General features: G+C 59.7%; 1 protein-coding gene across 1 annotated transcript in view; it reads right to left on the bottom strand.

Annotated features, from left to right (window-relative positions):
* The window catches only part of PIK3R3 (phosphoinositide-3-kinase regulatory subunit 3), an 82,833-nt gene that overhangs the window by 49,719 nt on the left and 13,532 nt on the right, over window positions 1-19,582 (bottom strand). The window contains exons 5-7 of the mRNA XM_063344797.1: window positions 17,815-17,946; window positions 14,760-14,961; window positions 14,314-14,399 (exon numbers count right to left, since the gene is read on the bottom strand). Coding sequence (XP_063200867.1) covers window positions 14,314-14,399; window positions 14,760-14,961; window positions 17,815-17,946 — 420 coding nt within the window. The remainder of the gene's footprint in view (window positions 1-14,313; window positions 14,400-14,759; window positions 14,962-17,814; window positions 17,947-19,582) is intronic.

Raw genomic sequence — 19,582 nt, 5'->3', positions numbered from 1 at the left:
CCAGCCCCAGGAGCTCATGGGTGCCCTGGAGAGGGTCCCTTGTCACCAGGGCTGGAGGGTGCGCAGATGACCTCTCCCCAGGGATTATGGCTGGAGTGGGGGGCTCTCATGAGGAGCATGAGGCAGGCAGGGATCAGGGGTTTACCGGGGATTAAGGTATTTTCTATACATTTAAACTACTCATCACAAACCCGGAGCTGTCTAGGAATGAGTGACATGGTGCTCAGCACCCAGGGGACAGGGGAAGAGTTGGAGGAGAAGCTAATACCTGCCTCGGTCCCCAGCTGGCGGCTTGCAGGGAGCAGCGGGATGATGCTCACAGAAGCTTGGAAACCCCCAAAGCCCCAGGGATGGCCTGTGGGCCCCGATTCAGGGAGACGAGCACATCACACAACCCCAGTGAGATGCAATCTGGTGGAGGAGAGGTTGGGGGGCTCGAGGGGGACAGCAGCAAGTCCCAGGGGGACAGCAGGGCTCCGTGCCCTCTCTGTGGCCAGGACAGAGTGGTCCCTCCTGGGAGGCATGAGGGCTGGGTGGCTGCAGGAGCTTGTTAACCTTAATCCTCCCTTGGATTAATGCTCCGGGGAGCTGGGGACAGTGGTTAAACCTGCAGGAGTGAGCCCTCGCGTTGAGCGCGGCACTGCAGCGGGGTCAGGGGGGGACAGAGGGCACAGTTTAAGGGCAAGGAGAGGGGCAGGCAGTCCCGTGGCCTAATCTGACATGTGGCCTCGGATTTTGTGGACATGTTCCTGGGCCCTGCCCTCCCTGGGAGCAGAGGGATGGGCAGCGTGATGGCCAGCTCTCCATGCCGGGGTCATGTCCGGCAACGAGAAGCTGCTGCTGGGTCTGGCTCTGCAGGGCCACTGCGGGCTGAACCCCCGGGGATCAGAGCAGCCTGGAGGTGCCAGCCCAAGGTGGAAACCTCCTGCTCTTGGAAAGATGCTCTTTTGGGGGAATGCTTGCTTGGCATGAAGTCTCTGGGGTGAAATCCATCTCTTGGGCTGAGCTTTCAGCCTGTCTCATTGGAGAAGTGCGAGGATGCTCAGGGATGCCCAGACAGACCATACTCCCACTCATGCTGACCCTAGACCCCCGCAGAGGATCCCCTAGCTCATGCCATTAGGAGCCACCCCTCTCTGCAGCCACCAGCCATACAGTGGGGCTTGCAAGCCCACGCAGGGGCAGAGCAGCCTGCCTGGCATCCCTGCAGATGGGGCCACTTGTCCTCAGAGCAGCCCTATCTCCCCCTGCAAAACAGGTACCAAGAGCCCCATGCAACCTGCTGTGTCACCCTGTCCCAGCCTGCTCAGGACCCTGTGCCAAGTCCCCAGCCCAGCCGAGCTGCAAATGCCACATGGATGTCCTTAGAGGAGGTTCCCATCCCTTGTCGGCGCGGGTGCAGCTGCCTCCTGGACATCCCCTGGTCTGAGCTGTTTTGCCCGGCAGCTGGCTTCGGCATGAAGGTGCCACTGAGTTACGCCAACGTCCCCTGGACCCTGAGCACCGGTTACACCTCCTTCACCCCTCTGAAGGCTTGGCCCCTCATGGGAATTCTCTGCCCTGTGCCTAATCCAGCCCATGGCTCCATGCTTTGGGGCTGGCACCACCCAAACCTGCCGCCTGTCCCAGGGAGATGCCACAGGACATTGTCACCCATTCCAACGGGGTCAGTGTCACCTTGGGTGTCTCCTTGGTGGGGCAGGGATGGCTTTGCAGGGGCTGCGGGTTCCGTGTGCCTGTCCCCAGAGGCAGCAAGGCGGAGTGGGATGTACCGTCCTAAGTGGCATCTTAACTAGATCTGATCCAGCCTTGCAAAGGCACAGCGCCTTCAATTCCCTTAGCACTCCAAATCTGCTACTGTGCATCTAAGCGGATTATTTTAAATACCCCATGATGGACTGCTCCTTTGTAATATAATCCAGCCTCGTGTGTCCCATTCCCCTCCTATTTGCTGTGATTTAGCTGCAGCTGTGACAGCTAGAAACCTCCCCAGCTCCCCCTGCTCCCTAGGAAACATCCCTTGTACCAGCCCCTTCCCCAAATCCTGCTCTGCCCTGTGCGGCCGGATCCTGGGGATGCTCCTGCTGCCTTCCATGCACCCTTAGCGTGCAGCCTTTCGCCTCTTGGGGTGAACGGTGGTCATGGGATGTGCTCCCCCAGAGCTGTTTCATCTGTACCCAGAGCTGAGCCCCTGCGCTGGCATCGCCCTCACCCGCCCCTCGGGGCCAGATCCTGCCTCGGCTGCTTTCACCCAGAGAGGGGCCATGCAGGAGCCCCTTTGGGTGGGTTTTACCAGTTTTCAGGCCTCTTGCTCAAGCTGACTGGCTCTGACACCTCAGCGCTGCCAGGGAGTCAGCCAAGCAAGAAAGCATCCTGTCTTGCACTCCCGCTGGAGAGTGGAATTTGGGGAGGGTGGGAGCCGGCAGGGAGCCCACCCAGCCCCGCTCTCGGCAACGGCAAAGACGCCGCCGCTTTTCCAAGTGCTTCCCTTTGGGGCTTGTCTGATTAATGAGGGCTTGTTATTTCCAAACTGTTTGAAATCGTGTTTATTTTATCTGCCGCCGGATTCCTCTGACTCAGGGCTCATCGTTAACTGCCAAAGATGAGTGACAGATCCTGCTAATTACAGCTAATGATGGCCTTAAAGGATCTCTGCACGCGCACGTGTGTTTGTGTGCACACATGCCAAGGGCCATTTATAATTTAAAGTGGGGAGAGTCGTTAGCATAAACCGTGCCCGGATTAATTGCAGAGAGCGGCCTCTCTGGGGAGGATGCTCACCAAGAGGTTGTGGTTTCAAGCGCTGGATGCTGAGGACGGTACAGGCTGCCTGGGCAGCGGCCGGGTGTCAGACTTGGGGACGTCAAATCAAAGCCACCACCATAGGAAATGTTTGGCGCAGAGCCACCGAGTAGCCAGTGGGGACCAGGGGACCCCAATATGTGCCACAGGCACAACCGGCTCAGAGCCATGCCAGGCCACGGGAGCTGACATCCACCCCCTGGCAGAGCTCTGTGGGGTGTTTTCCAGCTGGGAGGAGCGCCGTGACCAAGAGATCCAGTTCTCCCCTAGCTTCCATGGGAACAGGCAGTGGGAGTACTGGCAGATGCTTTCTGTGGCCTCCCTGAGGACAAAGTACCTGCAGGAGCATAACCTGTTACTAGACACTGGAGACTTCACCTGGGGGACTGGGTTAGCAGTGCCCCTGCCTTGGGGAGAGCTCTCCTCCCTTCAGACCCTGGGCGATCCAGTCCTGGTGTTGGCTTCTTTGCTTTTGCCTTTCTCCCCAGGAGGGAAAGAGGGAGGATGGAGAAGATGAGGCTTTCCTCACCCCTGGGCTGGAGGTCGTGGCATGAGAAGCAGCGGTTGCCTGGCTCACGGCCACCAGCCCGGTGAGGGGACGGGTGGGTGGCAGCTCAGGCAGAATGGGCGTATCCTGTGGAAGAGCTGACCAGGGGACTTCCACGACCGGCACAGTGGGGTTTAGAATCATAGAATCATTTAGTTTGGAAAAGACCTTTGAGATCATCGAGTCCAACCTAGCACTGCCAAGTCCACCACTCAACCGTGTACCTGACCCAGATTTTCACTTGCCTGGGCTGACTTTCCCCCACCCCTGCAAAGAGGAAGCATGGGGACAGATCCGTGTGTCCCCCAGCTCCATCTCCTTGTCCTTTCCCTTCCTCAGGGGTCTGAGCGATACCCTCGTCCCTCTTCCAGCCCTACTGACGCAGGCGTGGAAGAGGCATCCAGAAGGAAACCAAAAGCTGTTCCAGATGGCCAAAGGCTCAGCAGAGCAGAACAGCTCTGCTCCCCAGCCCTTATCTTTCTGCAAACCAAATCCACCCTTCTTGGAAAAAAGTAATTCAAGCTCCTCGGTCTTCCTCGGAGCTGGTGAGCGGGAAGAGCAAAGCGTCGGCGCCGGCTCCCCGGGGAGGGGAAGCGCCATCCTGCAAAGTGCTTCTATATCGGTCTCCGCCATGAGAAGGTCTAAATTGGAAGTGATGGCAGCAGCAAGCGTCGGGAAGCCGAGATGGACTCTGGGGCCAGGGCGAAGGGATTTCAGGGGATGGATGTGCTCGGCACGGAGGGACGCCTGCCGGCGCAGGACACTGCAGTTCTCATCCCACTAAAAGCTGGGAGGAAACAACTTGGACAAGGAGTTTTGGCTTCCTCGCTGAAAAGACCAGATTCAGGTCAAGCCTGATGGCTTGTGAATTTGTCGTGGATCTTTTGAATTGTTCTAGACCCCCAAACACTCAGGTTTCTCTTTCTGAAACACTCCAGATGTTTCAATTTAAGGCTCTTCCAGCAACAGCTGTCGGAGGCTGCGGAGCAGAGCTCCCCTCAGAACTGTGCAGCCACTCGGCGGTTGCGACCGCTCCTGAGATGGCCCAGCGAGGCTGGCAGCTTGGATTGGTGCTTTTTGCATTGCCAAAGCCCGGTCACTGTGGGTATCAGTCCTCCAAGCCCCATTCACACAGGGGTTCTAGGGGCTCATGCTCTCCTGACACCACTCTTCCCCCTGGTGTGGCTTCATTTGCTGTTGTTGGCCAACAGCACCTTGCAAAGCCTTCTCCAGGCCACCATCCCCATAGCAATAAATCCCAATGTAGCAGGGTGGGGAGGCGACAGGATAGATGCTCTGGAGAAGATCCAAACTGGAAGTGGGAGGCACCAGCGCTGGAGCGAGAGCAGTGCCAGCCACGCTGAGTGCCTGCATCAGCGGGATCGGCACCGTCTTACTGCGGACCCAGAGCTCTGATGGTGTTGGTGACCTCGAGGACATCAGTCTGGGCAGTCCATGTCTGTGGGACATGGAGATGCACAGCCCATGGGAAATGGGTGGCTTTAAGGCCCTGGGGTGACTTTGGGGTGTGCAGAGCCGAACGGTCTCTCCCAAGCGCAGGTGAGATGCTTTTGCCCCTCTGCCATGGCCAAGGAGGGTCAGAGCCATCTGAGACATGGGGTGCGCGACAGGACAGGTCTGGGCACCATGCTGCAAGCTGGTGCACGGCGGCACGCTGAGCCCTCCCCAAATAACCCCTGTGATCGCCATCACCCAGCGAACGAGCCCGGTTGCAAAGAAAACAGGGAAGCAGCAGAAAAAATAAAGGCGCTGCCATGGCAGTGTGCACGCCAGGTTGGAAATTTGGGATGGTGCCCAAGCACAGCCCCGGATGCTCCTCCCGCCCCAGGGCACGAAGGGCCAACGCAGGATGGAGAAATTAGGGGTGGCAGAGGCCAGTGGGAGGGCACCCTGCCGACAGCACCGGGAACGGGCATCCGGAACTCATGGGTCCTCCAGGTACTTGGGAAGAGCTGGGGATGCTCAGCAAAGATCCTGCAGCCATGACTGCGTGGTGTGAGGTCGAATGGTCTATCCCCAGCCCTGTGTCTCCTGGGGACAACGTGGCGCCTGGCTGCTCGGTAAGATGCCAGCCTCTGTGGGCACCGCAACTCCTTCACCACCTGCACCCCGCCTCAAATGCCAGAAGTACCCAAAAGATGGAGAAATCTGCTCTGCAACCCCAACGCACGGCTGCGAGCTCCCAGAGACTTCTTGTAGTCCCTGAGCCCTGGCCATGGGGCAGTAACTTTCAGCTGAAGGAAAGGATGAATGGAGATGAACTGGGCAGGCGCAGCTTTGCTGGGAGAACTGGAAGGTTCTTGAGGCCAGGATAAGAGGCGATGCCAGTTCCTGGCTCCTAACCCTGTGCGTACCACTGCCAGAGATTGAGAACGCCAAACTCATTGCATCTCTGCCCTGGGCCTCTGGTTATCTCCAGCCTCAGCCGTCCTGGGGGCAGGAGCGGGTCATGGCTCGGCTCGGTGCCCCTGGCCCTGCCAGCGCAGGCAGGGTGTGGGTGGAGGTGTGGGTAGCGGCAGCGGTCCCTGCCCTATCTGGCAGCCTCTGGGATTAGCTGTGCGGCATCGGAGGGCTCTAGCAGTGGCTGGGTAGGAACAGATACACACAGATAAGGCGACCTGAACTCTGGGGACAGCAAGGCAGCTTCATTAACCCCTGCGCATCCAGGCGCTAATGAAGACTCTATCGTCCCATGTCCCTCCCTGGCAGCTTGTGTGTGGCCATCAGTCCTGGCTCAGGTGAGGACAAACGCCTCCACTTTCATGGGTGGCCCCTCTCTGCTGGAGCTGCTCGGGGACACTGCTGGTATGGGGACCCAAACGGTGCAGGGTAACACAGCCTGCACGAGGACAGAGCTGGTGCAGGCATCCACAGCCAATGTGGGGCCCCGCAGCCAGTACAGAGAGCTGAGGATGGTGCAGGGACATGCAGCCAGGATGGAGACCGTCGACAGTACAGGGACAGGCAGCCACAGGGGGGACCCAGGTGGTACAGGGACGTGCAGCCAGGATGGGGACCCTGCCGGTCCATGGGCACGACGCAAGGGATGGAGACCCATGGACAGTGTGGGGACACACAGGTAGGACGGGGACCCAGCCAGCACGGGGACCCTGTAGAGCCCCGGGACAGAGTGATGCTGCAGGGCAGAAGATGACCAGCAGCATCGTCCACCTCTCTGATGGCCTGAGCCCCATCCCCACATCCCTCCCCAGGCTCCGGTTCTCTGGCTGCAGCACACAGGAGGGTCCAGCACCGTGAGGGCACGTCGAGGGAGAGAATCACCACCAGGTCCCTGCCTCCATCCCCATCACTGGTGGGCCACGGGCTGCTCGGGGATGGGCACAGCACAGCACGGCCCTCCCCATCCCATTAGCTCCGGCATGAAAGTGCCCGCCGCGGCGGCAGCCGGCCTGGCCACCATCTCCACTTCCAGGTAAACAGATGAGGCAAGCGACTTGCCTTCCCTCCCTGCCCAGCAGCCCCGGCCGCACAGACCCGCCATTCAGCCCCACCGCCCCGCACAAGCCCCCAGTGTTCGGGAAAGGGCTCGTCCTCCCCGGGGGGGCACCGGGGGGGGACACGCCACGGCCAGGCGGTTGACACCCGGCCAGGCTGGAGCAGGGCCAGCAGGCACAGAAAGAGCCGCTGTGTTTTGGCCGGCTCCCACCGTGCCGGGGCGGGGGCAGAAAGGGCCCCTTTGTGCGTGCGGGACCTGGGGGGTGCCCCCATGGCTCGGCTGCATCCGAGGTCCTGCAAGGCTGTGGCCGTGGTCACGGGTGGGTCCATGGGGAAGCCTGAAGGGGTGAGGGGGTCGGAGGTGGCAGGCAGTGGAGCTCAGGTGCTGCTGCTGCCTTGAGACCATCCGAAAGAGAGATTTGCACCCCCAGACTACGGGAGACAAAGGCAGTGGGGGGGGATGTTGACCAGGGACATGCTCAAGCGATGGCAGAGGCCGGAGCAGGAGGCAGCTGTCCCTGAGTGTCACCCTACGAGCATCCTCTCCAGCCAGTGGGAAGCGTGGGCACACTCCCGGTGCATCCACCCCGCCTCCGCCGGCACAGACAGCAGGTCACCCACTGGAAGCATTATCCATCATCCACAAGCAGCCATCAGTGCCTTCGCTGGGGACAGCGTCCCCTCTTGCATGCCTGGCACCTTCCTCCCTGGCTGCTCCCCCAAAAAGGTGGCTTTCTTCCCCAAGGAGCGCAGGGAAAGGATTTTCCACCACGGCAGATGAAAATGGATTCGCAATCCAATTTTACCCTAGTACCACTTCAGTGATTTTGATGGAGCTGCTCTGGATGGGTGCCGGTTTGAGCCAGAGGACAGCTGTTGCGGCTTCATAGACCAGGGGTTTCTTATCTGTGTCACCTTTGATTACTGTAATTGAAATCCTGCTCTGATCTGAGCCGTGCCCAAATGTTTCTGCTGCCTGTGCGGCTCTCGGCTCGAACGGCAAAATGACGTTAATAGATTTTAAAGCCAGGCAAGGCCTGTGAGAGCATTTCTGCCTGACCTCCCGGATAGCAGCCGACAGTCACCACTTACCCCGGTCCCGCGCTCGGCCGCTGGCACAGCCCTGCCATCCTCCCGTGATTCATTTTCCCTCCTGGAAGCACAAATCCTGCCTTTCTCCAGAGCTGTTCATGTGTGTGTGCCAGGCAGCCTGCCTCCTCCCACCCCTTCGGAGCAGAGCTGGCATGCTCTCAAGGGATGCAGGGTCCAGGGGTGCTGGTGGAATCACGGAGGGATCAGTTGCCCTTGAGCCCTCCTGCTCCAGCATGAAATTCCCTGTGGGCAGCATTGCCCTTTTCTGGCATCTCCTGACCGAACGGGCAGCGGGGAGACATGCTGCTGCCCATCCGCTGCCAGGCAGGCTGCAGGGGACAGAAATGCCACCGCACAGGAGAGGATGCTCCCGGCGTTGGTGCCAAGCTGGAAAACTGGCTGCGGCTGGCGGTGCGACCGGCGCTTTGTCACCCTCCCCATCATCTTTTGTGAAGCTGCCGGTGGTGTTTAGCCAGAGTCACTGCAGCAGAAAGAGCGACTCCAGCCCAGACAGCGTCTGAGGGCTGGAGCCGGGAGGACACGTGCGCTGGCACGCGTGCTCCTGCAGCTTGGCTGGGCGAGCAGCCGGCACGAGGAGCGAGCCAGCCCTGGACGGGCTGTGACACCAAAGCTGGTGGCTCCAGCCGGTTTGGGGACGGATGGCTCAGCCAGCCTGGCCTCCAGGAGCTGCCCTCTGGAGCAGGCAGGGGAGTCCCAGGAGCCTCATCCGCAGAACGCTGCAAACCCCCAGGGCCAAATGCTAGACAACCTCCATGAACCCCTGGATTTTCCAGGCTGGCAGTTTTGGCGACGATGCAGCTAAGAACTGGTTGACAGGTGCTGACACAGCAGCCTGGGCTTGTACCAGTGAGGATTGGACGGAGCCATCCCAAAACTTCATACGCTGGCAAAAAGAAGAGAAAGCCGCCCAGATGGCAACCCCAGTGCCCTGCCACCGGCACGCTCGGAGGCTCCCTCCCGATCCCGGCCGGCCGAGCGGCAGCATTTCCTCTCCGGCAGCGAAACCCCCTGCGGGTCATGGGCCGGCGGCACACACAATGCTTGGGGTTATCCAGGCCCTTATCTGCCCCGACCACGCGGAGCGGGGAGGAAAAGGGTTTCAATCCCAGCCGAGCTGTTTCCGTTGGGAGCCGTTCCCCCAGTCACAGGGGAGGGCTGGACCAGTCTCAACATCAGGACTGGTGGAGCAGGACTGTGGATGCCATGGGGAGAGAGGGACCATGGGCTTGTCACCCTGTATCCCCATGGCATTGCCAGCGTCCCTCCTCGTGCCAGGGAAGCTGCCGGTCTCAGAGCAATGCAGTTGTTCCCACCCCAGCTTTGCCCGGCAGCACTGTGCCATGGCCACCTGCAGAGCCCACGGATGGGAAGGGGACAGAGCTGGTGACCCTCAGGGAAGGGGCTGCCACCGGGGCACACAGCGGATTTCTGGGCTGGCTGAAACACCCCCAGCTGGTGTTGCCACTCCCTGTCCCAGGGAGGCATCCCTGGTGTGCCGGGGAAATGCCTGCCTGGAGCAGTATGGGCAACCTGAGAAACCCCACCAGGAAAGGCCACCTCTGCCAGCCAGGAGGGGAAACTGAGGCACAAGGCGATGCTGAGGGAGGCCTCCCTTCCCCTTGTCCCTAGGCTGCCGTGGGACGTCCCTCCCAGGGCTGCCGCCGCCGCTTAAAGCCAGCTGGAGGAAGGGGACTGTGGCACCGGGTCACTCCTAATTCCTCAGCCCAAAATCAGGGGGTGGGGGTACCCCCTGGCCCCGACTTCTCCAAGCTCTCCCGTCAGCGAGCACGGGGATGCAGGGAGCCGGCAGAGGCACCGACAAAGGCTGGGCTTTGCCGCCATCCCCTCCCGCTCCATGATTAATTGAATACGGGCTAAAATTAGCTGCGGAGGCAGCGCCCCTGGGGTCTCCCGGCAGCATCCCGCTGCCCGCCTGCAAGTGGGTCAGGCAGCAGCTGTCTCCCAGCTGGGTGCCCTGGGTGCTTGGGGGACCCCTGTCCTCTGCTGCGGGTGGGAGCATCGCTCCCTGCGCCGCGGCACGGCTCTGCACCTCTCGCCTTCCCGCTGATGCCCATCTCGGAGGCTTTTCCCTCCCCGGATTCACCGGGCTGGGCTGCATTACGGGCAGAGCAGCTGGGGAGGCTCAAGGCCGCCTTCTGGGATGGCAGGAGTGCGGATCCCTGTCATGTTCCTCCCCGTGCCTTCGGGGAATCTGTTATTTTTAACCGCTCTCCCTATCTCACGTCACTAGTGAGGTTCTGGCGCTCTTTTCTCCCCCTGCTGCCCACCCCCCACCCCCCCATCCTTCCCCAGTGTTAATTTGCTTTCTCTGTATTACTTGCAGATTAGAGGAGGCAGCACCAGGTGTCTCGGCACAGGGGACCACTCGGCCACAGCCTCTCCACGCCGCCCTCCACCCACGGTTTTTTGGGTTGGGTTTTTTCCTGGCTATTTTTAACCCCCATCATCAGTCCCAAGGGGATGAAACACCAAGGGATAACGTAAACCAGAGGCACCCTGCGGCAGGGTGCTCCCATACCGTCAGGGCAGCACCCGGACGTGGCCCCCAGCATCCCAGGCAGGTGGGGTCCCTCCTGGCAAGCCCTTTTCTCCTTCCTGATCCCGTCCCCCCCGCCCCCAGTCCAAGTCTGCAACCTCCATCGTGACACACGAGCCGGGGAGAGCGAGAGGACGGGCTTTTCCCTTGGATTCAGAAGAAAGCAAACAGGAAAAAAAGTTAATTAAAAACTTCAAAGGCAGATACTTCTAATTTGGTTTAACGCGGCATCCCTGCTCGGCGGCGATGCTGTCACAGAGGTGCCTGCGTGAGGCTCAGGCTGGGAAGTGGCCAGGATGTCACATCATGAGATGCCACCCACCACCAGCACCACCACAGCCCCGTGGCCTCCATTCCTGCTGAGCGCTGGGATGTGGGGTGCCGTGGTGCTGGGCGCCTGGGGATCGCCACCCGCCAGGGACCAGATTTTGGAGCTTTTGGGAGAGTGACTCCATGGGGAGGCCGTGCCTCAGTTTCCCTGTGGCACGGGGCTGCCAAACCTGCTCTTTGGGAAGGCATTTTCAAGGCGCTTGGGCTGGATGCTGACCCCCACCTGCTGACATTATACCAGTGCCCCATGGAAAGTGGGGCAGGGCCGGGGGTCCCGGGGAAGCAGGGGGTGCCTCCCTCAGCGGGGTCCAGCAAAACAGTGGCCCCTGTTCTGGGGTGAGGAGGGGACCCTGGCACCGCTGGTCCTGTCCCCTCCAGCCACCTCTCTGAAGGAGGAAGGGGTTGTCTCCTGGACTGATTCTCACTCTTTTCCCCAAAAGGAGCCCAAATCCTCTCATTTTCTCCAGAAACCTATGCCACAGGATGGCGATGCTCCTGCCCCCAGTGCTCTGCTGCCTTTCACTGCCTCCCGCCCCCACTTTTGGGGGTGGGTTGTTTGGGTTTTTTTCGTTTTTTTTTTTTTTTTTTTTCTTTTTTTTTTTCCTTTTTTTTTTTTTTTTTCTTTTCTCAGAATTTTGAGCTGCATGGTGAGTAAAGGCATCCTGCTGTCTGAGGGCTAACGGCTTGCTGGAGAGATAATAAAGCAAAGGGGAGTAAATTAAAGTGGCTATAAATAGCACCAGGAGAGGAAAAGGAGATGAAGTCATCTTCCTTCAGCTGAGCTGGTATTTGCATCACTTCTTCCCTTTGCCTTTCCCTGCCCCCTCGCCCTGCTCGGGAAACGGCCCCCCCAGCCTCTGGGGTCCTGCTGTGGGCCCTGTGTGCCTCCCGCCGTGTCCCCGTGGGGCTGGGGAATGTCCCCATGCCCCTGGGCTGCGCTGGGGCTGGCTGTCCATCACCGGGGGCTTGCTGCAGAGCACGGTGAGGTGGCCTGGACGCGGCCGCCTGGCCCCAAGCTCCGTCACGGCTTTGCCACTGACCCGTAGCATTGTCCTATGCAAACCAGTGCCTCCAGCACGACCCCACTGCTGCATCCCCCAGTCGCTGGGAAGAGCTTTCAGGAGCCATCACGGACCCATCCCGTGCTATTCCCCTTCGCAGCCCCTCCATGGGCGGCTGCAGGGAGCCCCCCGGAGCCGTGCCTGCAGGAAGGGATGCCACAAACTCAACAACAGCGAATCTGCCCAAGGAACCCCCTCTGGCAACCAGATTTCATAATTTACATTTTTATTCTTGACGATTTTCACATCCAAACGTCCACCACCAGCCCCAGGACAGATGGGAAACGAGGGACCCCAAAACCCTGCCGGACCCTGCCCGGGGTTGTCAGCCAGCTTTGGACCTCACCCGAGACATGACCCTCGCTGCCAAGGCGGTCACAGTCCCTGCAGCCCCCGAGCAGCCCCCGACCCCCCCCCCCCAGCTGCCCCCAAACCCCCCCACCCCCCGGCACGAGGTATATTTACGCCTGAGTCAGAATGAGGTCACACCGCGGTTTCCTCCGTGTCAGCTACCGACTCCTATTCCTGTGCTATGCGCACACACCCGCCGTGTTATTGCAGGGTATTTATAGCTATTTTACATGTATAATTATAACACCACAACTCCACACACGTACAGAAATAATCACGGTGCTGGGACGCGGGGGCAACGGGGGAGCGGGGCCAGGGCGATGGGAGCGGGGCCGGGGCAAGGACCCCACTACTAATAATAATTCTTTGCACTTTATATAGAGCCCCTTTCATCCGCAGCTCTCAAAAACGCTTTGCAGGCATTTAATTAAGCTTCCCAACATCCTAATGTGATGACAGGCAAGTAATAATATCCTCACTTTTAGGTACGAAGACAGGGCAAGTGGCAGGACTCGTCCGAAGTCCCGCAGCGAGGCAGCCCATGGGGCAATGAGCCCACGTGCCCCGTGCCCTGCCCCACACTTGTGGGGTGCCCATCTCAGGACATGCCCATAGAGGAGGTTTTGACCCAGAAAGGGGATGATGTCCCCAGAGTCCTGCCCAACCCCTCCGCTCAGTTTGGGGTGGGGGCGACCGGGGACAGAGCAGGGTCCGGGGATGGCCATGGAGGCACCGGGGACCACAGGGCTGCAGCTGGCCAACATCTGGATCAGCGGGTGGAAGAGCCGTACAGATCTCGACAAACTTGTGGGCGAGAGCTCGGGGGAGAGCAATAAATAAGATGACAGGTCTGAAAGGGCTGATTTACGAGGAATATTAAGAGTCGTAATCCTGCCTGGCCCAGCCACCCCCCAGGGAGGCAGGGTGATGACAAGGACCCAGATACATCAGAAGGAGAGAGGATTCGCTGGGGCCAATGCCAACATGTCTCCAAGCAGGAGGGTTGGAAGCAGTTGTGCCTCCCGGGGGTCTGGGCAGCTCGGTGGCAGGGGCACAGATGGATCTCGGTGTCTGCCTGGAGGTGGGATCCCGCAGGGATGGACCCCTGTGGTCCTCAAGGTCTGCAGTTGTGCTCTGCTGAGCGCCCTCCCTCCCACGTACATCCCTGCCTGGATGGACCACTTGCCTCCCATCCCCGGAGTGCTGCAGAGGGCACAAGGGGCATGTGCTTTGGTTTTGGACACCAATGGGACATGAGATGCCACCAAGCAAGAGGGACATGGCAGGAGAAGGTGGCCAGCAGAGGGCTGGGACTTCAACTACCAGAGACCAAAGAGGTGCTGGAGACAAACGCTGGCGTCGGTAATAAAAGGGGCAGAACCGCAGCCCTGGGGGGTGAAGGCTGGGTGGGGTCATTAACATCTGCATAAAAACACGCCCCCAGCTCCTTTCCCACGCATGGGGAGGGAGGGGGACAAGTGCCCATCCTTGTCCCCGTCCTGGGGATGCCCCATGGGGGAAGCAGCAGTGCACCCATGGACGCGATGTGACACTGCACACGTGAGGACTAAACGCAAGTCAAAAATCATAAACCCGGATTCGATCCTGTAACAAGCACCATCCTGCCATTTATCCTGCCATTTTATGGTTGTGTTGGTATTTCCCCCCACCACCCCTGACTGCAGCCAGGTCCCTGCCCACCGAAACAAACCACGCAGCAGCCCCCGACTGAGAGCACCCACATCGACCAAGCCCCCAGAATGGGGGAGCGGGACCCGCTCGCACCACACCGGGACCAAAGAGCAGCAACACGGACATTAAGCAAGAAAACAGCTGTGAAACTCCCGAGGGACCTCACAGAAATGCCCCAAAACCAGTCTCTCTGACGAGAAAGGAGGCGGGGGGGAAATATGTGCCTGGCCGGGGAGCCAGCGCAGCCCAGACACCGCCACAGGGATGCGGGCACCTTCCTGTCACAACACCGGCCACCAAAACTGCTCCGTGACGTGCTGCTATCGCCTCCCCGAAATTCACTCCTGCTGCCCCCCCTCCGCTGCCAGCTGGGTATCTCTTACCAGGGGCTGATGGTGCCTCCACCGTCTCGCCGGCCACGATGAGGGACTCAAGGATCCTTGCGCGGAGCTCGGGGCTCGCCTCGGTGCTGCGGGGAGAAGGATAGGGATGTCCAGGAGGGTGCAGGCAGCTGAGCCCCCCCCAGAAATCCTCATGCCCCCAGGACAGGAGCCAGCCACCCCAATGGATCCCTTGTAGGGCTGGGGTGGTGTGGCGTATCCCAGTCCCGTGTGCGACACCACGCATGGTCACTGTGGGAATGGGTGTGATGTCAGAGCATCACAGTTGGGATGGGGGTTCCCAGCTCTGGCCTCCCCCTTTGGAAAACCCTTCGCTGGTGGGCTCCCATCCAGCAAAAACAGCTTGGTTGGCGGCCAATGTGCCTGTGCCTGGCTACGGGCATCCTTCTCTTGCTCACCCTGTCCCGTGCATGGCAGGGCCACCTCACCTGGCTGCCGTGGGGCGGAGAAGCAGGTCCCCGAAGAGCTCGCCGAGGAGCCGGGGCGAGAGGCGGCTCCTGCGGGTGCCCTGGCAGAGGTGGCAGAAGTGGCGGGCGAGCTGGCGCAGGAGCAGCGCCTGGGGCTGCGGCAGGGCTGGGGGGGCCAGCAGGGCTCTGGCTCGCTGGCCGCACTCCTCCAGGCCTGGGGTCTCTGCAGCGGAGGAGAAACAGGAGAAAAAGTCTCACTTCAGGAGGCTGGGGCATCCCCTTGTGTCTCATGGAGGCCTGGCACATACGACATGAGCTGTGGCACGTCTCTACTCCCCACGGAGCTCCCAAAAAACCCTGACCTCAACCTCTTCCCACAAAACCATGACTGTTGCTTTGCAGCCTATCCCTTCCCGCAGACGCGGTTATCCCAGGGAACACAGGGCACGAAGAGGAGATGCCCGGGGGGAGGCTGCCAGCCCCATTTACCCACTCACAGCACCCCAGGTCGGATTGTAGGGGGACTTCAGCACATTCCACCCCATTGCACAGCCAGGGAGGGAGCATCGGGGGCTGAGCTGCTCACCTGGCAGGGGCTAAACACCCCCCGCTACCGCTCCAACGGAGGAGAACTGCAAGACCCCTGCCCTGGTGCACAGCAAGGCCACGGAGAAGGCAGAGCAAAGGAGACGTGGGGAAACGGGCACCAGCTGGAAGATCTGCCAAATTTAAAGGGTCAGCCCTCCCCCACAGAAAAAGCAAGCTGGGAGGGAAAAGGTTTTTTAGGAGAAAAAAAGCTGCACCTGGGCTGAGAGCTACAGACATGGCTGTGGCAAAGCCCCTGAAATGCAGCAGCAGGGAGGGCTGATCGGGGGACAACTACCTCCAGCAATACTTGAAATGCCCGTGTGAATAAAAGCAGGCACCTAATGGCGTTGTACATCACGGAGGTGCTGCCAGAGCCCCTGTCACGGATGACCTGAGCGGCCCACAGCCCCGCGGTGTTCCCACCAGCGTTCCCCCCCATGTCCCCGGTGCCCTCTGACAGCCTTGGCCGGGGCTCCCCGGTCTTGTGAGCTGTGAGGTCAGCGTCCTGGGACTGTGGTCCTGTCCTGGGAACGGGAAACAGCCGCTCTCCAGCCATCCTCCATCCCTGTCTTGGCCCAGCTCTTTCATCTGCGGGGGACAGGGAGGTCCCCGGGGCGGTGTTGCTCTCAGCCGGCTTCAAAGCCCGGCTCGGCCGGGGGCTGACTCAGCTCCCCGCGGTTCCTTGCACCAGGGCTGAGGCTTGGCCGATGCCCAGCCAGCTCCAGGCATCCATCCTTGGGGCCGGGATGCACCAGAGCCAGAGGGGTGGGGGGGGTCCCTCTGAAGCAGGTCCGCAACCCGGCTGGGATGGCGATGGGGTGTTTGTGTGCCCCTCCACCGTGTCCAACAAGCTGCTCCCATGGGATGTTTGGCTTCGCTCCAAGCCTCCCGGACCCCAATCAGCTGCTTATTGCACCTTTTTTTGCAGCCGGGGGATGCCGCAGGGGAAAGGTCCACAGCCAAAGGGGCAAAGTGGGGATGTTTATGACCTCCTTTTGCAGGTGGTCAGCTTGCCACTTTTCTAGCCCGCAGCCTTGAGCGGGGTAGAAGGAACCTGCTTGCAGGGCAGACTGCCAAAAACCAGCACCATCTTCTGAAAGGCTTATGTTTTTTGTGGTTGGTTTTTTTTTTTTAAAGCCCCAGAGATAACCTCATCGGTTTCGCCTCCGTTCCTGCCCCCTCCTCCTCCTCCTCCTCCTCCTCTTTCTCCTCCTCCTCCTGCCCCCTTTGTGCCAGGAGCAGAGCCCTCTCTGGGGCAGGCTGCGGGGAAAGGCGCTTCCCTTTGAAGTTGCTTAACGAGGCAACCCAGCTAATTGCTTCCTAATTGCGTTTTTATCCTTGGAAAGGAGGCAGCCTTTGATTTCTCCTCTCTCTGACGGGTGAGGGGAAGGCAGCATCTCGGTGCCACCGGCCCCAGGGGTGTTTCTCCTGGCTGGCGTCTCTGCGCAGGGCAGGGAGGACGGGTGTGAGTTATCCCCCATCTTCTCTGCCTGTCCCTCTTGCCTTGCCGGAGGCCGTGAAGACCCCATTGCCTTTTCCCACCAAGGCACGGTAGGAAAAGGCCACGCTGGTCTGGCCACGGGTGATCTTTTAGTGCCTCTTAAGGCAGCCAAGAGCATGATCCGCCCAAGGGCTAATCTGGCTTAGGACGGGGAGGTGATGCACAGGGATGGAGGACACTGCAGCGACCGGCAGCGAGATGAGAGCTGCTGCAAAAGAGGAAATCCTGATTTCAAAGGTGGCAAGGGGTTCAGGTCCTACCTAACACGGTGGGCAAGGGCTTCACATGTGCCTGGTGATGCCCACGGGGCCTCGGGCTGGAAAGGGCTGAGCAGCTCTGCGAGAACTCATTTGAAATGGGTTTTGGTCCAGGCTCCCTGTTGGGAGGGACTGTGGACTCTGCTGACCTGGGTACGAGCCCTGCCCTGTTTATTTGGAAAAAAAAAAAATTTTTTTCAAATAAAACTAAAACCTTGATGGTCTCATACATTTGCACAAAGTCTGGAAAGCTTGCTGGGACCTAAAGGCACTTCCTAACGCCACTAAGCTGAAAAAGCGGAGAATTTTCTATGCCCATATAAAGCCAAGAGTTAACGAGATTACAGTGAAAAATTCCCAGGCAGCGGAGCCAAAATATTATAATAATGCTTTCTTCTGGGGCCAGCATCACCCAGCCTTGGCAGCCGCCCGTCCCAGTGGGCAGCACCTCCTCCTCCGGGCACTGCAGCGGGAGAGGACCATGCTGTGGCGGGGGCAAAGCTGCCCACCGGGTCTCCCCTCTCTTCCCTGGAGCATCTCCCAAAAGCTGCTGCGCCACTCCGGCACAAGGGATATTCCCAGCGGTCCTTCTCCGGGATCTGCCCTTAATGCAGCATCGGGCAGGGGATGGGGTCAGGAGCTGCCCTGGGGATGCTGAGGAGCCTTTCTAGGGGCTTCTCAAAGCTTCTCCAGCCCCACAAAGGTGTGGGGGGAGCCCGGCCGTGCTTACCTTGAGCCATGTGAACCAATTCGTTGTAGAGAGCTGGAGGGATCAGGGGCGACGGGAGCTCCTGGAGGTACCACTTCAGGGCCTCCGCCAGTGTCTGGGCATCGTACAGGTCCATGTCGATGGCCGAGGCGTCTGCAGGGAGAGACACAGCGGGAACCCTTACCCCGTGGTGCTGCCCCTCTGACATGGAGCTCAGAGCTCTTCCATCCCTGCCGGACTTCCTCTGGACATGGGTGCCGATTTCCTTGCCCGTGCCCCCATCTCCCAGGTATGGCAGCCCATGATTTCACTGCCAAGCCTCTCCCCAGCAAATATTCCTGTCCCGGTTTCCACTGACCCTGAGTTCCACGTGCCCATGGAAAGCACGAGGCAGCATCTCTGCCTTGTGTACACTACATCCAGGGGCTCTCGCTGTCCCACTGGGGTCCCACTGCAGGACAGCACCCATGGGATGGGCTGAGCAGCTGCCCCAGGCACCCTTGGGCCATCAAAGGCCAGGCACCTATGTGCCAATCCCAGCCCTGGAGGAACTGCTTGGAAAAATGCATCCATGGCATGGGGTTATGGTCCCCAGGCAACGCACATTGCTGAAGGCCCATGTCACCCCCAGCATGCCCGAAACGCTGTGCCCTAGGGAAAGGGGTGAAGGATGCTCCACGGATGGGGCGAAGTGCCCAGGGGAGGCTGAGCCCACCCGTGCTGGGCTTGGGATGGGGACAGTGCTCCGAGCAGAAATGTCCCACGGTCCAGCAGGACCCCAAGGGTGGGTCATATCCGTCCAAGCCCTGCAGCTGGGCCAGCACGGGGACATTGCTTCACCGGGGTCCAGGGCAAAGAGCCCTTTTAGCATCCTTTGGTATTGCCTCATGCGTTTTTCTTGGAGGTCTCTCAGCCCAGCAGGGCCGGGAGGTGGCTGCCCGGAGGGTAACGGTCCCTTTTGCAAAGATCCAGAGGTTTCAAAATCCGCCTTTGATTCGAACTGGAGCCAAACGCAATGTTTTGAAATTCTCCTCATAGGAGAAGTCTTGGGAGGAGGGGAGGGAGATAATAGAAAAGCCCAAGATATTTGGGATCATTTGAAATGGTTTGTTTGTAGAAACTGAATTTCTCGCTTCTTCTAAGTGAGAATATTGAAAAAAGAGCAAATTTTGCACTTTCTGAAAGATGACGTGTCAGGCGCCAAATGGCCTGGCGTGTTGTGATTGAGAAGATGATGGGCTTGCCCTGCTTTGAGCCCCCTTCCCCTCCCCTCTCCGCGGCTTTAACCCCAAATGCAGCTTTACCAAAATCGGTGCCATTTTGGGAGATGATCCATCTCCCAGCCAACCCGCGTTTTCCAGTAGAAAATGCCTCGAGTCTCCAACCATTTCAGCTGGCTGCGTGTGGCCACATTCCCTTCTGGGGTGACAAGCCCAAAAAAGCAGAGAAAAGCTGTTTCCTAGGGCAAGGCTTCAGAGGTGCCCGGGCAGCGGAGCTGGGATGGGGAGCAGTTCCCTAACTCCTGGCAAAGGCTGGTTTTGGGCACCTTGACCTGGATGTCATCTCCTTGGAGTGTCCCCACCATGGACCAGGCAGCCTGGGAACCTTCCCGCTTGCCCCTCTGCCTGCTTGGGGACAAGAAGCCATAGCAGGTCCCTTATGGACAGTGCCTGGCATTTGGCTTGGAGACCAGAGAGAAAACAGATTGACCAATGCCCGGCGAAGCCTTTAACCCAGCCGTTGGAGACGCTACCTCATTTTCAGGAGCAAGCACCCGGCTGGCCGGGAA

Source organism: Chroicocephalus ridibundus, chromosome 8 (assembly GCF_963924245.1).
Source record: "Chroicocephalus ridibundus chromosome 8, bChrRid1.1, whole genome shotgun sequence".
Taxonomy (NCBI): Eukaryota; Metazoa; Chordata; class Aves; order Charadriiformes; family Laridae; genus Chroicocephalus; species Chroicocephalus ridibundus.
The sequence above is the reverse complement of the archived record's forward strand: the minus strand, read 5'-3'. Positions and strand labels throughout refer to the sequence as shown.